This window comes from Bombus vancouverensis, chromosome 8, assembly GCF_051014615.1.
Source record: "Bombus vancouverensis nearcticus chromosome 8, iyBomVanc1_principal, whole genome shotgun sequence".
Lineage (NCBI taxonomy): Eukaryota > Metazoa > Arthropoda > Insecta > Hymenoptera > Apidae > Bombus > Bombus vancouverensis.
In genome coordinates this window covers 18,202,720-18,221,696 of record NC_134918.1, presented here as the reverse complement: position 1 = coordinate 18,221,696, position 18,977 = coordinate 18,202,720, and the positions used below count along the sequence as shown (strand labels likewise).

General features: G+C 31.4%; 3 protein-coding genes across 3 annotated transcripts; 1 reads left to right on the top strand and 2 right to left on the bottom strand.

Annotated features, from left to right (window-relative positions):
* Positions 1-4,297: 4,297 nt before the first annotated feature.
* Positions 4,298-9,204, top strand: LOC117159517 (short neuropeptide F precursor). The gene is made up of 4 exons (XM_076620709.1): positions 4,298-4,423; positions 6,867-6,967; positions 7,745-7,926; positions 8,509-9,204. The coding sequence occupies exons 2-4, from the start codon at positions 6,880-6,882 to the stop codon at positions 8,530-8,532; spliced, it is 294 nt and encodes a 97-aa protein (XP_076476824.1). The 5' UTR covers positions 4,298-4,423; positions 6,867-6,879; the 3' UTR covers positions 8,533-9,204.
* A 77-nt stretch (positions 9,205-9,281) lies between these two features.
* Positions 9,282-17,610, bottom strand: LOC117159515 (uncharacterized). The gene is made up of 14 exons (XM_033339410.2): positions 17,473-17,610; positions 17,077-17,182; positions 15,709-15,976; positions 15,373-15,517; positions 14,488-14,687; positions 13,796-13,902; positions 13,489-13,710; positions 12,700-12,903; positions 12,171-12,473; positions 11,985-12,083; positions 11,259-11,644; positions 10,896-11,010; positions 10,661-10,819; positions 9,282-10,110 (listed from the first exon to the last, which is right to left on the bottom strand). Exons 2-14 carry the CDS (start codon positions 17,149-17,151, stop codon positions 9,913-9,915), a joined length of 2,481 nt encoding a protein of 826 aa, XP_033195301.2. The 5' UTR covers positions 17,152-17,182; positions 17,473-17,610; the 3' UTR covers positions 9,282-9,912.
* On the bottom strand, positions 17,322-18,846 carry fh (frataxin). The gene is made up of 3 exons (XM_033339411.2): positions 18,496-18,846; positions 17,981-18,101; positions 17,322-17,874 (listed from the first exon to the last, which is right to left on the bottom strand). The coding sequence occupies exons 1-3, from the start codon at positions 18,735-18,737 to the stop codon at positions 17,605-17,607; spliced, it is 633 nt and encodes a 210-aa protein (XP_033195302.2). The 5' UTR covers positions 18,738-18,846; the 3' UTR covers positions 17,322-17,604.
* Between the last annotated feature and the right edge of the window lie 131 nt (positions 18,847-18,977).

Below are 18,977 nucleotides of genomic sequence, written 5' to 3'. Positions count from 1 at the left end.
AAAATGTATTTGCTAACTTATATTTTTTACCACAGTATAACAAGAATGTTATCAATTTCTGAGATCTTATTCACTTCGTTACGGAGATTCTGAAAAATATTGTCTTAAAAACAAGTAACGACAATGACAATAATTGGAAATATTTTCAAGTGAAAGGATATGCGTTTAGTTGTTTGGGAAAAGTTGCGGCTCGTCACTCCGATGAGCTTTTTTAAAACTATTATTCGTATCTTATAGAGTAGCTAAACTTAAATTTATTCGAGTCATGTTAAGAAAAGAGCTTCTTAAAGAAGACTCAGGACAACATTTTGTTTTATTTGCAGAAATATTTAAATATACCGAAAACTAAATATATACCAAAATCGGAAAAATTAGATAGGTACATGAATACGTGCGACAAAATAGAAAAATTTTGAATGCTAAAGACTTTGTTAATATATCGATATATACTTTTATACCGATTTGAGAAATTCCTCCGAAACAGCTTAACGAATCGGGATGATCTTTTTTTTGCATCTTGTAGGGCACGTTCTCCGATCGACCCTGTTAAAAAATGTTTTTCGATTTGGTCATCGTAATCTATCTCTATTTTTTTAATTAATATTTTTGCACCGATTTCATGCTGTGTTCATCGGTTTCCCCGGGACGGCTTGACCAATCAAGGTGATTGCTTTAGCATCTCGTAGGGCATGTTACGCAATTTTTTACATTCGTTTTTCGTAAACTGTTCTTTTTGCAAAAATCCAATTTTTATCAAATTTTGTAAAATCTAATTTACTTATACATAACACACGTGTTTGCTTGACGCACATATTATACGTATATATGTGTACAAAAAAATAAATGCAAATTAACCATTGATAATTACTCGTTACTTTTCTAAAAAACTGTTGGATTGATAAGCTGCAATAATTTATAGACATGAAACATATGTGACATATCTAAATCAAATATTGCCGTGAACTAATAGAAATCATATCAAGAGATGACATACTGTGCAATATTTGTATAAAGTATCTATATAATGCAAATAAAACTAATTACAATAGTTACGTGTACCTATACTGAAAATACGATCAAGTCACGATAACTAATTCATGATATTAATATGAACAAAAGATATTGTCATATAGCGATGGTATGAAAGGTTTTCCATATAAAATTACCACCTTTTCAGTTCTACCATGATTATAAAATATCGTATAACATTATCGTATAACATAAATATCTTATAACATATTATTAATTGTTTACTAAATTACCTCTAATTGACATCGTTATCTTCACAGACTAAAATTTAATTTTTTTTCTTTTAAATTTATCGGTCAAAATATCAAAATAACTTCTATAAAGTCAAGCAGATATTTCGTTTCTTAGAAATCCATATTTAAATTCTTTACTTATTATTAGATATTATACATATTACATCGAGGCTTTCAAATGTAATGAGATAAGAGTACAAGTACCTATTGAAATTTTTGTACAAACACAATCATACATTTTTCACATCTAATTTGTCGTGATAGTTACATCCCCTCGAGTTTCTTATCAGTTAACGGTTAAATAGATGTTGCACACATTGTATGTACAATGTACAGTCTACAATACGCATACATACATACACACATAGAAGATGGCCAAGTAAGGCTGTATCCTCTAATAAGATAATCATCGCTATTAGAGTAAGATCAACCACTATTTTTAATACAGGCTGCCATCAAATAATATGTCAAACGGGTGGGAGGTGATTCCTTGTGAAGAAATAAGAAAGAAATATAAAATAATATTTTTTCGTCCGAGGCTTAGTTTTCGACAAAAGATCGAGTTTAAAAATTTATCAAGTATTCTTGAACACGGCTAATTCCGCACTGAATAGGACCAAATAATCGACACAAGGTGATTCTACGTGTGAGAATAAGTCGAAAATATAGAATAACATTTTTTTTCTCAAGAGGCTTTGTTTCCGAGAAAAATAATTTTGGAAATTTATTCAAACTCTATCTTTTTCAGAATGAAGCAAGAAGAGGACTTAAACGAAAAAATGTTATTCCACATATTTTGTTTCTTTTATAATCAGTCAAGTTGAAGTATACTTTACAAATTTTCAGACTTGAATTTCTCAAAAAAAAAAAAAAAAAAAATCACCTACCACCCGCCTGATTTGGTCAAATCTTGTGTTTCGAATGAAAATTAGTCAGTTTTCAGTCCGCTATCACCATTTCTAGATCTAATCTATTCCTAAATCAGTCTTTTTTCTAACGCTACATATTCCGTTTTTAGTCTTACTCTATAGGTACACAAAACTGTGCCAAACTTACCGCTCAGCAGACAGTTTTATATTATTTATCATGTATAGAAGCTTTGCTTTGTTACATCGTTGAGAAACAAATCGTTTTCAATCGTTTTCAATGTGATTTCCATGCGAAGCGATACCATCAGACTTAGACTTAGTTTCTATGTAAATAAAATATTCGAAAAATTATTCATTAATTACAATTAATTAATTATCGTTCGTATTATAGATGACTAACACGATATAGCGTTAAACTTATATATATATGATATTGCATTAAAAGTCGATGTGCAAAAATTTATTATACTTAACGTATCTATCGAGAGCTGTTTTGTAAAAATAAAGTAGTAATTTACACTATGCAGTGATCATGTACATATTGAAAATTATATTTATTTTTTATCGTCATCGTGGTCTATTGTTACGGTATATATGTTCAATTAAGTTAGCTATTACTCTGGCTAAATATGTTTATTCAGACATTAACGTCCAACATGTTCAAGTGGACATTAACATTAATGTCAGCGTGTAATTTTATACGCTCTTGTGTTCGCCCTCTTTCGTTCGCTCAATTATCGATTATCTTTTTTCAGTCATTTATCTTTTTCTATCGACGAATAACATTTATGTTATGTTTGAATATTTATATCTACCATTGTACGTACCTGTATCATCAAGCTGTAAATTTACATAAATATGTTCGAGTTAATCGCGCGTGTAAGAATTTTTTTTTTGGATAATTTCGACACGATGAGCGGTTACCTGATAGATACATTTTTGTATAGCATTTTGGAAAGTACGGAGTAAATTTCGTGGTTTATAATGCATAACGATTATTCACAAGTACTTACGTAGATGTGTATTGAAATTATTTATATGCAGAAATTGTCTACGTCAAAGCTCGCGTATAATAGAAACTAATTATGAGTTGATAAATTGAGGAATAGAATGCGCAATTAGTTATTACCAGGCATTTTTAGGAAATGTCTATATGTCTAATGTCTCGCTATATGTCTATTTATTATCCTCTTTTTATAAAACACAAATCGAATCAAGTCAATTGGAGCAAGAAGCTAACAAGAGCAAAAGAAAATATTCTACTGTACAAGTGAGGCGTATATTTCTGCTCTAATCATGGCTAATCAAGTAGTCTTTTCTAACATCGTTCATTGCTTGCGATTGAAACGTAATTGAACCCCTACCGCGAATAGGATCGAAGATTTATTCCTTATTCATCAAATCTTGATAAACTCGAGCTTCGTGTAGGTATATGCGAATAAAGTGAAAGACGAAATATTGAAATCCTTCTCCAAAACTTTTTCTATATTTGTCAAGAAAGATGTGTCGAGTTTCTGGAGCTTGGACGACATTTTTATCTTTAAAAAGGATCAAACGCGATAACGAAGTTTGGGCAATAATTTGAATTACGTAAATTACGTAAAATTTGAGATTCCAAATAATTATTAACGCAGCGAAATCGTCAGATCATAATTCTATTCCTTTTCGATAATCGGAATTGTATATTTTGTTGCACGACGATATTTATGTTAAACCATACTCGCTTAACAATTATAATAATTTGATCGGTACGGTATTATCTTTAACATTGTATTAGTCGAATGTAAAATTGTCCGCGATACGGAGAACTGATCGATAAGCTGAATGTAAATCACCGGCAGGTCGTTTCCAGGTAAACCTGTTGACCGAAGCTTTGAAATTAACACTCGGATCGACTAAAGATTTTTCGTCGTCCTCGATATAAAGCAACTAAGTAGTGGCTGCGAATCGATCGTAGAAAGTTGTCGAAAAGTGCACGAGATCGTTGGCGAAGGAGTTGCGAGTGATTCGCATCGGAGGATGCAAAAGCTCGAAGAAGGGGGGACGCTTGCGCTACGGGAGACCGCGTACTTTCATTTCGAGCGGCCACCTGTGCTTGCGCTCACACTCTCCTACCCCATTCAAACCATCCCAACCCCTGCCCTATACTATATATACGAAGACACTCTCGATACCGTTTCACTTCTCAACGTTACCACCGCGTCGGACTCTCTACATTTCCAAGATCGTATCTGCTTCGACAAACGGACTCGCAGCGATTCCTCGTTTATTCTTTCACCCCTATTTTACTTGGTGAGTTAACGTGTGTACCTCGTTTATCCTCTTATTTATTAAATTTCCACAATTTGTTCATTAAGTGGCAATTACATGTCAACAGACCATTGTTACGGTACAATTAGTTCGAACGAAATAACAGATTATTTCGTAAGAACGAAACATCATTAAGTGGTTTTTCATTTTTGAACTTGTGACTCGAAAGAATGTCTGAAAAAGTCGTTCACATTTACGTGTCTTCTACTCATTATGTACATAGATACATGCATAACATGTACTCGTACATAACGGTTTTAAGATCATTTTATAGGAATGGAAATTTAAAAAATATATAAATGTATTTAAATAAATTTTCAATAGATCAACACAGTGATAATAGATAGATAATAGATTACGACAGTGATAATAATAATAATAAAAGTACAAAACTGTACTGGAATAGCGACATAACACCTACTGCCTAACCACTTACTGCCTTTTTTTTCATAAAATGTATTCTTCGATGAAACGTGTAATACATTAGGACACACTTGTAACTATACCGACAACTCGAATCAGTCACATTATAGACTTTCTTAGATTTAATGGCCGAGTAGTATGCCGAGCTCTCGTAATGTAAATATTACATTACTTAAAATTTCCTGATTGTATATCTTGACTCGGACTACGAGAATGGTTGTCGTTACCTCTCTTACTGCTAGCTTCCATAACGTGGTAGATGCGGAAAGTACTAAAGCTACTTTGATGGATACGTAAGAACGTTTCGTATACGAGAATCTGAATACTTGGCACGTGTACCAAGGACCAATACGTCAAGGAAGTCGTCCTGGACGATGACACATCCAACGACTGACAATAGTAGAAGATTACGTCTTTACCAAAATTATTATATAAGTTTTATCACAATTTCGTTTAATCTGACACGTATTTATACAGAAATAACGTAACGTTGCCTCGTTGGGTTGCAAACTTCCTGATTTCTCTTTATGAAAATGAAAACCAGAATAGTCTTTTGTACCACGGTGTACTATTCGCGGTGTACTTGTACGATAATGTGTTCGAATTTTCTATCGTCGTCTATCGTATCGCACGAATCGTTATCCAAAATCCAAAACCTTCGTCGAAAAGGTTGATAATCATAATCAAGGATAGGAAAATAGAGTGATATTATTAAGGAGATGCTATCGTTCGATTCAATTTCACGCCCATAAATCACGCCCTAAATGTGTGCAACTGCTTGTAATTTTATCAAATTTCTTTAAAACTACGTCATATTACCCGTCTAAAAATATTACTAGTTGATCGATAACCTAAGTACATGTCTGCCCCTACAAATAATTCATTGACGAAACATCTATGAAATTTTAGGTAAGCTACTCGTACGTCCTCCCTGTGCTCGAGCAACCCAACGTCTTGTCTATCGATGTATATGAATTCTATGATTGCGATCGACGACACGTACTACTAGCGATTATAGGTGCACTTGATGTTTGGTCAAAGTTTTCACGGTACATACTACGATTATCTTTGTCGATGTATGTATTTCTGCACACAGATATACGTATATAGCTGTATATTAGAAAGAGCAAAAGTATAGTTATATATAAGAGTAAATTTATAGTTTTGTAATAAAAAATAAATATAGAAAATTTATCATTTGTAATAATATTGTAACTTGGAATCGTTACGATTAAATAAGATACTCGTATATTAAAGATACTGGTATGTCCATCTTGTGTACATATTTTCTCCAAAGAACGTAGTAAAACTTCTTAAAACTCGATAAAAGTTTTTCCAGCAGTCCAACAGGGAGTCTCGTAAAAAGTCCAAGAAAGGTTCTTTAAACGATCCAGAAAAACTTCTTATTTATTCTAACTGTTTCGTCCTTACGTACGCGTGGTTTCTTCGGACGGTTTCAAGAAAATCCAAGACTATCAAGGAACTAGCAATCAATTTAGTAAAGGAAGATAGGGAAAAGTTATAATAGGATGGTATTTAGAAGCAGATACATAGGTATCTATTCAGAGGCAAATTCAGATAAGATTGGAATATAAGATAGCACGTAAAGTATGTGCAACAAACGGTGCTAATACAATGCAATGCAACATCATTACGATACGATAGAGATTCAATGAAGAAAGTAAAGTTTAACCGGCTAGCGTGGATGTCCACCGCGAAAGTGGTCAAAAGTTTTGAATATTTCAGATCACCTACATTTTTCTTCAAATAGAAGTAGAGTAAAAACAAAGAAAAGAAACAAAATTTATCGACTGACGAATGAAAATAACGGTGAATAAGAAATAGTACGATGCGATAAATAAACGAGAAAAGTATTTCATTATCTACTTATATGTATTTAACAAAATCTTCTTACCGAGTTTCATTCATAAACCTATTCAAGATCAACTAATATGACTTTCGATGAAAATCAATTAAAGGCTTAATATTATTTTACTTTCAGGAAATTTGATAAGATGTCGATCAAATTCTACGCAAAATCGCTCTTCCTATTTATTATTGTTGGCCTTGTTGTTGGTGCTGAAAATTACATAGATTACGGAGGTAGGTGAAAAAAAGTTGAGAATATTCCTTCGACCGAGAACGAATGTACGTATTATTTATGTTCGTTCAATGAACGTTCGAATATAAATAATATTATCCTTTTATTTTATACTTTTTATATTTATTCGCGTATTATTTATTGGTATTATTTATATGGTATCTAAATGCTTATTTTAATTTTGAATCTGTAAAACTGTATACGTAGATGGTTACAAGCTGTTACAGAGTTTTTGCAGTCTATAAGTTGAGACGACCACATTACCACATTGAGGAAAGCATTGCTTTTGCTATCGCTATGTAATACAGCAGCAACGTACTTCAAACGATGAACGAACAAGCCTTTCAAAGGTCAAAGTTTTGTTTCGACGAAACGATCTCTATATCGTTCCTATAAACATGATAATTACCGCTTTAAAGCTCGTAGCTCGTGTACGAACGTTGAAAGTGGAAAATTACAGACGTTCGATGTCAGATTTACCTGTGACAAGCTTTTAAATAATCGCTCTCGATATGATAACTTCTTCGTAACTTTGCAATTTTCATTTTGCATTTTATTATACATACAAATCGCTTAATGTAAACATTGAAAATTTAATAAATTGAAATATAATGTTATTTATCAAAATTAAATGCTCGAATATCTTTGACGATGTTAGCAACTATCGTTTGACTGACAATGACTAACCAACAACTAGTCGAACTGTCTAATTTCACTGATCTTAATAGCCAACAACGTACCATCGCTTGGTCACTTTCATCTGTACGTCGTATTTACAGATGAAGTAGCAGAAAAAACGCCAGTTGAAAATATTCACGAGCTTTACAGAATTCTGATGCAACGTAGCGCTTTGGAGAATGCCGGACTTGGCGAGACTCCACTGGAACATTTGATGATCCGTAAATCTCAACGATCGCCTTCGTTACGTTTACGTTTTGGACGTTCGGATCCTCGTTCGTCCGTAAGTATATGAGTTTTTAACGTTTTTATCTTTAGATAGCGATCTTGGATAAACACTCGCATAGAATAGAAATTTAGAAATACCGATGTAATAAGAATAATAACTATATTTTCGTCCTTTCTTTGGACAATACGCTCTTTCAATACTTTTCCTTCGTTCGTGCAACAGCAAGACTTACCCATTTTTCTTATCTAATTTACGTACCTACCTGTAAATTTTCTTCGCTTTTTAATCATGACGAGAGCAAAATATAATCCGCTAAAATATACATAGATATGTATGTACGTGTGGCAAGTTAAATGAGCTAAATTTTATTCAATTTCGCTCGAGTCGTGGAATTCTATTCGAGGATTGATTCGTACTTAATATAGGATAATAGAGAAACTATAACATCTAATTATCTTATAAATCCAGAAATTACAGATTTATCGCGATCGAAATGACGTATATGAAAAACATATTTGTATATTTATTCGTATCGATGTAATCGTAAAAATGTAGAAGTCAATAATTGTGCGATACACTTTGGGACAAATAGTAATAGAATTTGTATAAATAACATTTGAAAATTGTATTTTTCAGGTGGGAATTCTACCAAACCTATAAGCGTTATCTCATCGAGATTCGACAAGTGAACACGGATACGAATAACATTCTTCAATTTCTCTTACCATATATACAAAAATCGTACAGAGTGTACAACGTACATCTAATTATATCGTAACATTACGCGATCTGCTAGAAAATAGAAATTATTTTTATTTTTCTTCTTTTATTCTTTTTAAACACCGTGAGAATTAAAAACATTGTCCATGATTAAAATATTTTCCATACTAAATATTATATTTTTGATGGTTCGTTATGTAAAGTTAATTTTTGCTCTGACTGTAAGCAGTATAAAAATATAATAGACGGTGTAGTGTTTGAAAAGAAGATCGACGTTTGAAATTACTAATAAAAGGGACACAAGAGAAATTTACTACATCTTTTACATTACGCGATTAATTTGTATCTCCTTGTTTATTAAGTTAGAGATTTTTATTTATTTTACCTACATATATCCAGTGACACCTTTTATTAAGTAAATGTCTCAACATCATTTACGTTATATTATTAGAATTGAAAAAAGATGTTGCTTATCGGAACAACACGTTCGTCCCTTGGAAGAGAACAATTTTTTTCAACGTTTTGCTGAAGTCAAAAATTAATGATAAGAATGGAAAACAACCATCGCAACAGTTGTATACATAAAAATGAATATACCGAATACTTAATTTATTTTCAACTTTTTATTATCGTTAATTTCATTTCTCCGAGTACGAGTCGTTGAAACGAAAAGATCAAAATGCCGAAGATTGAATTATTTATTTGACTTGATTTCCAGTGTTTGTTGGTGTCGATCTGTCAATTCGGACCATGAATTTATGCAATGACGCATCATGTAATAAACATTTGGTTAATGGATGTTCGAGATGGAAGTATACCTATTTAATAATAAGGCGTACTGAATGTGGAAATAATAACAAGGCTTATTTGAGATGCAAGTATATTTAATAACAAGGCATAATATGATAATATCGAGAATTTCAACAGATTGAAACGAAGAAATGTGAGTTTGGGTTTTTTGTAAACTTTGGAGTGAAAATTTATTAACTACGTATAATTACTTGACACTTACAATTAGTTGCAAGGTATAAATTGTTTCCGAAACGTTATAATTAAACGGCTCTATCGTCCTATATGTGTTTTTTCTTTCGCAAATTTTAAGTACATTCGTTGCACTTTTACGTTATTTCACTCACATAGAGATTTCAAGCATTACATTTTTATACGTATAATTTCTCAACATTTCTGGCTCATGCCCTAAGTTTGCGATGTAGAAAATTTTATAGAGAGCAAAGTTTGAGTCTTAGAATTAGTTAAAAAAGTTTAGTTTATCTTGAGCTATAATTTAAACGTTTAATATGATTTCATGATATTTAATCGTTACTTAAAGTGTGCCGTTTTTATGGAAGAACAAAGTTTCTTAAGCGAACACGCGGCTTCTCTGTCTTCGTGAATCAATTCGCCGATATTTTTAAATTCTGGTCGTGATAAAAGTTGGCTTCGTGCGTGGTCTATGGTGATAGAAAGTGGCATTGTTAACATTTTTCTCCAATTCGTTTTCTCATATTGGATAAGAAACTGTAAGAAGATGACTTTGTTATTCTTTGTAAATATGATAATACGTATTTTACTTTACATAAATATCGATATCAACAGAGTTTGAATACTTTTACCGGGAAAAAATTGTATCATGTAGTTGATCGTTCAGACTATACTAGTCAATATGTCCATAATTTCGACATATCTACTAATTTGTTTCTTTAGAAACGTGAAATAAATTTGCTTACCGCTATCCTGTTTGCCGTACTATTTTATCTCTATTAAATGCGTCAACTATATCACGTTTTTATTTACAAAAACCGAAAACGTCTTTACTAAAATTGTTTCGCGAATAAAGTTTCTAATTATAAGACAATTCGATTAATGGATAAAGAATATATATGTACATACCATTGTATATTTTACATTAACCACTCTATCTACTCTATGTATGTTTGTATTACTTGGTTAAATTTTTAACTTTATTTTATTCGAGCTTTGTAACGTAGCTATTTTAATAAAGATCTATATGCTCCCTCGATTTTTCTATTTATTTATCCTATCACGATTATTCCAATTATATACTGACCTGATCAAATGCTGTGTCTTCGATATGGAACATTATATGCGTTAGTGGTTTAAAAAGAGGTGACATATCCGGTATATCGTCCACAAGTTTCGTAATATCATTTTGTCGTAATTTATTTAATATTAAATCAGACGCGCGAATCAGAAATTCGTGCGTTACCTGTAACGCGAAATATTTTGCACGAAATTAAATTTTGCATGCAATAATTTAGACCACAGTATGTTTTATTACGTACTTTTAAAGCCTGTCGTCCAGAACTAGTGAACAACAGCTCGTCGGTATGTACCTCGATAACGGAAAACAAGTTGTACGTTTCGTTAATGCATGAATCTATATTTGACGTTTGTACACTGAAAGATTAATTTCATTGTCTTTAAACATTTAAACAAGATGGAAGGGAAAAATTGTTGACCTTAAAATCCAAGATAAAGGCGAATTTCGCAGCAGCTTTCTTACCTTATTTTTCACCGATATAAAGATCGAATTATCATTCACGCGAAAAGCGAACCTCTAATTATTTTGAATAGTGCGTTGTGATTGCCAATTTTACATAAAAATTTCATATAAATATTTTTTTAAGATTATAAAATAGTCTTACTTTTTTTTTACAAGCTGGAAGAAATCATCGATTTGGGAAGTATGCTTATCGTCTTCGTCGATACTACAAATAGCTTCGGCCAAGGTGGTTACTGTTGCTGATACATCGTTGGGGTCGAAAAAATTTAATTCTAAGTAATCTATTCCTTCAGAGGTTGAATCGCCTTGTATTTTTGTTTCGCAAGTTTTCGAAAACTCGATAAGGGCGGTATAGAGGGATGCACAGAGAACGTGGAGAAGGACGTTCCCACCAATTGGATGACAATGGGCAGGGATATTATCTTGTAATGCAAGTACAGTTTTTAAGATTGCAGGTGGTAACGTTACATACAATTCAGCGAAACAACCAATTATCAACGACATTGCCTGATATATAGAAGCGCCTGTCTGCAAATTATTAAGATATTTTTCAAAAACCAACGTTTATTAGACTTTTTATGGTTACTATGTTACGTATTGGTTTCAAGGATGACGAGCAATTTTCGTATCGCTTTCGCTTGTAATATCTTTTTCGGATTTCTCAGCAATAATTGCAGGACAAATTCATGTCAAATATCTGCTTGTTACGTTTACATTCGAAGGTAATACATTTGTATAAATACCATATCGAAGACTAGCGATAATATTAACATACAGCTCGCTCTACATGTATGTACGTACGCATGTAGAGATGTAGTTTGTTACTATTAAAATGAAATTAGACGCACGTTTATAATCAGCAACTTACTCTTACAGCTTCCAAAAGAAGTTCGATAATTGGATGCATCATATTCTTTAATGGGCTTAAAATCGCATTCAGCCAGGGCGGTCTTGATTGATTCCACACCTAAATAAATATGTTTATGTTGCTTTTACATATATTATTTTTTATTCTTACATATTTTATTTTTATTCTCGATATTTTAACGAATACCTGTTGGCGGTCCAGATAGCTCGACCAATCAGGAATCTGCTTTAAAGCTGTCACGATAACACAACCAGGGTCTTGCGCTATATACGTTAAAATATACATTAAGCTATAAAGGCCTAATGCTGACGTTACTTTCATCGATGCATTGCACATTATACCACTGCATAAAAAACCACCGCAATTCATTCCATTGGATTGTATTTCTTCGAAAATATCAAAATCATTTTTAGACGTAAAATTACCACATTTGTAGATTAAAGTGTTTAATAATATTTTAGCCACCGCATAGTCGTTCATAAAGAGTACCTATGAAAATTTGAAATTAGCATCTTTTTTTAATCGTGCAAATGTATGCATTTGTCGGGGACAAAAATAAGCGGACAGGTAGCGGAAATGGATTGCATTGTTTTACCATTTGACGAACATCAACAGTAGAAAAAAATTATTGAAAAGAAACTGGTTTTATGTTTATAGCTTATATCTCTAATTAGAGATTATTTCATTCTTATGCTATAGATAGCGTTTCAATTACCTTCATTAACTGAGGCCAATTTGGTTGAGGTTGATGTCTAAGAACGTTTAATTCTAAAATTGCAACTCGATTTTTAGGCAAATTTGAAATGTAAATGTCAGAATCGACGGAGCCTAATAAATTCGGTGCGCATACCAATAACCAGGCAGCAGGTTCGCGACGCGGTTGCAAAATTGTTAAATTTTCAAGTCCAAAACGGAATACCTACAATCAAAATTCAACCAATCTACAACAAAACTGTATGATCTATACCTACGTATTTATGTATACCTATTATAAACTATACATATGCAGCCATATGCATAACAAAACTTAAAGTAAAAGTCGAAATTAAGATATTCTTATTCTACCCCATACAGAAGAAATGATTTTTAAATTCTATATTTCTGTTTAATCGCATTGATACTAATAACGATAAAAAGACGAATTATAAAAGATTTTATTATATCACTCCTTAATCATCTTCCATCTTCGTTAAATACTATGTGAAGATGTTAAAAGATCGTGCGAGATGACCTTGAAATTTCCAAAAAAAAAAAAAAAAAAAAAGAAACAACAAAGAAGTATTATCACTGCCATAACATGGCTCGTTCTGCAACGTTACTCTACTGATCAGTAGAACACATTGTAATAAAAAAAATTGTTATCCTCGAAAATCATGTTCAAGATCAATTCTGTATCAATTTTTCTTTTACAAATGTCCACCGATCCAGAGATATACCTCTCAAAGAATCACCCTGTACATATATTTAATCGTATTTCAACTATTCGAAACTATTAATATTTTACCTGATATAATTCTCGAAGAGGGGTTCCTCTTAATAACAAGCAAATCAACAATTCATTGCATTTCGCGTGTATGTCCCTAATGGCAGTTGGTAATCTATTTAATTTCATTCCAATCATTTCGTTGGCGCTTGTACAGGCACCCAAAGCAAGATATCCGGTACAACACAGAACGTTAAAGGCATCCGCCCAGAATTGTTCGGAACGTGCCAAACTCGGTCGACCCTATTTTTGGTTTATATTTTTCTGTATCGATATTACCTATACGCATAGTAAGTGAAAGCGATATACGATCGTTAGATATTCTTACATAAATAAATCTTGTAACAATAATGGACAAAGACTCGTTCAACATTCCAGAAAAAACACGTTGTGCCATTTTTGGAGATACGGTACTCCATAGATCTCTCTTTGTTCCTAAAAATATGAAATAAAAAATATAAAAAATATAGTTATAATTAAGAGGAAAATACAACAGTATCGATCCGTAGGTGTTTAAATAACATAATTACAAACGCAGCCTTTGGATAAGGCAAATATGGATCCCCGAAATCTTTTGGAAGGAAAATTATAAAATGTTATGTTACGTGAACGGTTACAACTTTCAGATTTCAAGGAATGTTAAAAGCACGTTACATACCTTCTGCTGAGAAATTTTATACCATTTTATACCATTTGTTGTATCATATTTCCCAATCGTTGCTGTAAGTAACTACTATCTATTCACGTTACTGTAATATTAATTATCAAGATAATGTCTTGTAACAGAGGCTGCATATTAAAAATCCCTTTACCAAAATGAAATTACTTATTGCTGTATGAAAGAATGTCTGTAAACTACGTCTTACTACGTGACAGATATCAAGAGATATCAGGTAAAAGGTATAAATCACAACTACAGCTTTTACAAACTACTAATATTTCCATATCGAATACCGAATTCGTTTTTTCGACGTTTAGATTCATAGATGATATATTACTTTCTAACTTTGTTATAATTACCTTGCATATACAGCCACCACATTTGTATTACGAAAGAGCATCGTTCTCGTTCAAAAAATGACGTAGTATCGTGCCAACTGAGAGAATCAGCTTCGTTAAGTATATATAACGAAATTAAGCGGCAATGTAAATCCAATAATCGCTCTGCTACAGCTTCAGTCATTTCATGATAGCATTTATACGATGTGTTTAATTTCTCGCTATCCCAAAGAAAAATTATGGAAATTATTTGGAAATTAAATCACTCTAAGCTATTAATTGGAAATTGTGAACACTAGCACGATATTATTATTATAGAAATAAGATTTTTCTTTTATCTGAATATTCTGAGTATTCGACGTTATATCGTGAAATTACAAACTTTGCAGATATCTGCAATTGCATGTGGAAAAAGTTTCCTAAAAATAATGCTTCGTACGAAAATTTTCAGAATAAATGTTTCACAACCATTCAAACTTACATGTACGATCCTTGTATAGAATTCAGATTTTGTCATTTTCTTATCATTAGACACGTCTATGAAGATTATCGATCTAAATGAAATGAAGTATAAAACGATAAAAAAAGAGACGAATAAGCAACAACCGTTGATTCGTATAAATTAGAAAAAATAAGTTATTCGCTGTTAGGTCTTTCAATAAATGGAATTCCTTCGCTTTACAAATATTAAATTTTTTAAATCGCCTATATAATTAATTTCTCTAATTCTTCGCGTATCTCTTAATTTTAATTATATAATAAATTTAACATTGCATTATACCTTGTGATAAGTATACAATTATAATTATGTACATAAAGACTGGACTTTATGAAAGGTAATTCAAAAGTTCGTGCAATCATATAAAAAGCACGCGCATCCATGCGTGCACAACAAATATCAATTACCTTGATTGCGGGGAAATTAAATTCTTAGCTTGTCTATTATAGCACCACAGACAATTTCGTATTAATGCAGCTGCTCCTAAAGTAGCTGTTAATACCGTTAAATCTGCATGATCTAATGATTCTTGAATAAGCAGATGTAAATGTTCTGAAATAATGTTATTATTACAAAATGCGTAAAATATTGTGTATTAAAATGTGTATTAAAATATTATATATTTTGCGATAAGTTTGATTGTTCGTTTTATTTTAGTAAAGCAACAGCAGATATCTATCTAAGTACGATTATGTACGATGACTTAAGCATCCATCTTTTTCCAACAAAGTTATTTTTTTTACCTAATAATTTATCGGCGGTATCGACAACAAGTAACACAAATTCGGATGGTGAGATCTTTTTGATAACTCTCTCTTCGTTTTCTACGATTGCGGAAGATTTGTTTTCCATTAAACTCGTTAGACCAGAATGACGTTTAAAAGCAGCTTGAAAATCTGCTTCCCACCACGTAACAATTTTAACCGCGACAAATGACGCGTGTCTCGGAAAATCAAGTTTTCCACCGCTAATACGTGAGCAAAGGGGCTCCTTTAGTACAGTTTGCATTTCCTGTATCATTATGATATACTATACGTTATTATGCCATAACAAGCTCACGGTATTATTAGTTTGTAAGAAAAATAAAATTGAGATAATTTATATTTACGTGTATATTTTTATATGGTTGTCGTCTAACGCTTTATTAATCGAATTGTAAAAAGAACTCGTATTTGCGTTTAAAATCTACAGTTCGATGTTACGTACGTACATACAATAATTATAAAAATTCTGTATAAGTAACTCGATAGTAAAGGAGAAAATTTTTCTATCCCAAAAGAACTATCATAGATATATAGTACACCTTAACTAATATATGCATATGAATGACTAATGAGGAATATGAACTAAGCGACAACAGCTTGATCGCACTAAACCAATTAATTTTTAATCGTGTATTTCTTCTTTATTATAAAAACAACATTAAAGTTAATATTATCAGAATTGAGAAAAGATATTAGCATCGATTTCTAAATTTCTGATTTCATATGCAAAACTTTATTCGCAATAGTAGAAATTTTTTATCGTTTGTAAATTAGCTAAACAACTTAGCACCTTATAGAAAATTGTCATATTAGATAAACTTACACGAGTCACAGCCGAAATCGTACGCAACATGTACTTGTACATATAAAAGTACATTTCATCTACTAAAAAAACTTCAAGGGTGATGGAAAAAAAGATCGAGACTAATATACATACATGTATATATTGTAAATGTTGCTAATAATATAGATGTACAGTATAGATGTTCTTCTTATTTTTGTTTTTTCGAATTCTCCTTCGGGAAAATACATACATATATCATACACATGTCATACGATTTTAATTGTAAGATGGTTTCCAAGCTAATATACATGTATATGTACAGCAATCTTATCTTTTTCCATACTTAGAAAAATTCCAAATATCAAATACCAATACAGAATATTAACATATTTTAATAACAATCCGTATAACCATTATACAAATTTACTTATTATTCACTATATATTTATTATTTTGTAGTAAAAAAAAAAAAGTGTATTCTTATCAAGTTTTCAAAACAAGTTCTTTAACTTGGTGGAAAATTATTCGAGAAATTCAGAACTATTGATTAAAAATAATAATACCTGATAATATTGCATGTCCCGTTGCAATAAGATTCTAACGCGGTCTACTAAATTGCCATCTTCCATAATCTCCATTTTCGTCGATTCTTTGGTAGATAATAACGTTCTTAAAAATATATAAATATATAAAAATATTTATTAACGACAAATTTTAGATAATAATATTCATTAATACTCAACTTGAATATTACTTATTTACATAAAGCATACTCGATAAATAATTTATACATAAAAACGTATAGCGATCGTGTATATATTGTTATATTAAATTTTAAAGTAAACTATTCTTGATTACATTTCTTCTTTTGCACATAAATATGCATATAAATACCAAACTTATAAATGTGCCATTCTATCATGCAAATATTTGTGTCAATATTTTACAAAGATACTCACATAAATATATTACAATGTCATATCTATTTTATATTATTATTTATATACATAGATTGTAAAATTGTACATTTCCAACTGAAGATATTCAGCCATTTCAATCTATATTACAACTTTGAACATCGATAAATGGAATTAAAGATCTGTCGTCGTTGCTTCTCTTTCTTTTCCACCAAAGGAACATTTATCGAAGTTTGTTTGATTCTTTATGATTGCTGCTATTTCACTGTTAAGTAGTTCGTGTAATGTTTTTCCGTCATGTTTATAAATCCATCTACCATTTATAAAATCGTATCTCTTTGGACCAGACTTAGGAGAAGATAGCCAAATTTGTTTATTCGGAGTCTGACGATTTATGACATAAGTGCCATAAGAATTACCAAACTTGACAGTTAATACTCCATCCTACAACATTAAGTATGATATTATTATCTAAAAATCACAATTACGTAATATCTTCATAATTGTAACATAGTCATAAAAATACCATATATATGCTGATACAACATACCCCATATGACACATCTGCATCTGATAAATGTGCTGCTTGCTCTATTAATTCATCAAAATATTCAGTTAAAGAATCAAGTGTTTCGTCAGAAATTCTCTCAAATTCTACAGGCGTCAATTCTCTATGTAAAAGAAAAGATTTCTTTTGTGTTATTCATAATTTACTGTTGTTTGTTAGTATATTCTTGTTAAAAAATAAGGCTCAAAAAGGATTAGAACTGAGTTAAATTATAAACAAATAATCATACAAATAATCATGTAATATTTCTACGCGCGCGCGCGCGCGTGCGTGTGTGTGTGTATGTACCTATGAGTCAAATGCACGATAGATTGTACTAAGTGTAATATATAATATTTATACATATACACTTTATGTATTTAATATTTGCGTGTAATATTTAGATTTTCCAATTCAAAACATTAATTGAAAGATCTAAAGAAAGCACAGCTACTTTAAGCTTAGAAAATGAAAACAGAGAATAAGTTGTCATTATTATTATCATAATATGTACTCACTGTGTAATTGGAAATACAACACTACTATTTGAGCTGAGATAAGCTATTAGTTTGTAATTGAATGTCTTTACATTATTACTTTTATTTGAATACTTTTTAGAATGCAATACAAGATAACCTATATTCTTTGGATATTTTATATTGATCTCTTGTATTAAACAAGTATTTATAACTTTTGATACCGAATCATGCGATAGAATTCTAAAAATGTTACTTCTTGTTATGCTTCTAGTTAGTAACATGATATAAATTTTTTCTATATTATATATTGATCAAACAAGATACCAAGGGGGCATTGCCATGCGTACACTATGCGCAAAACATGGTTTTGTTGTGGACTGTATAATCATACATATTAGTATATATCCTGTTACGTTATAGCGTGAATAATATAACTTGATGAGAGTCCTCATGCTTATAGACCTGATCGTTCCCGGATTAGTGCGACATCATGCGGCGAAGTGCTGAGGTCAACTAAAGGT

Coding starts and splice junctions, on each gene's coding strand:
- LOC117159517 (XM_076620709.1), top strand. CDS start 6,880: ATGTCGATCAAATTCTACGCAAAATCGCTCTTCCTATTTATTATTGTT. Junction 6,968..7,744: donor AAATTACATAGATTACGGAG/GTAGGTGAAAAA, acceptor TCGTATTTACAG/ATGAAGTAGCAGAAAAAACG. Junction 7,927..8,508: donor GTTCGGATCCTCGTTCGTCC/GTAAGTATATGA, acceptor TGTATTTTTCAG/GTGGGAATTCTACCAAACCT.
- LOC117159515 (XM_033339410.2), bottom strand. CDS start 17,151: ATGGAGATTATGGAAGATGGCAATTTAGTAGACCGCGTTAGAATCTTA. Junction 15,977..17,076: donor GGGACATGCAATATTATCAG/GTATTATTATTT, acceptor ATAATGATACAG/GAAATGCAAACTGTACTAAA. Junction 14,688..15,372: donor TTAATTTCCCCGCAATCAAG/GTAATTGATATT, acceptor TCTTTGGGATAG/CGAGAAATTAAACACATCGT.
- fh (XM_033339411.2), bottom strand. CDS start 18,737: ATGTTACTAACTAGAAGCATAACAAGAAGTAACATTTTTAGAATTCTA. Junction 18,102..18,495: donor GTTGTATTTCCAATTACACA/GTGAGTACATAT, acceptor TCTTTTACATAG/AGAATTGACGCCTGTAGAAT. Junction 17,875..17,980: donor ATGCAGATGTGTCATATGGG/GTATGTTGTATC, acceptor TTAATGTTGTAG/GATGGAGTATTAACTGTCAA.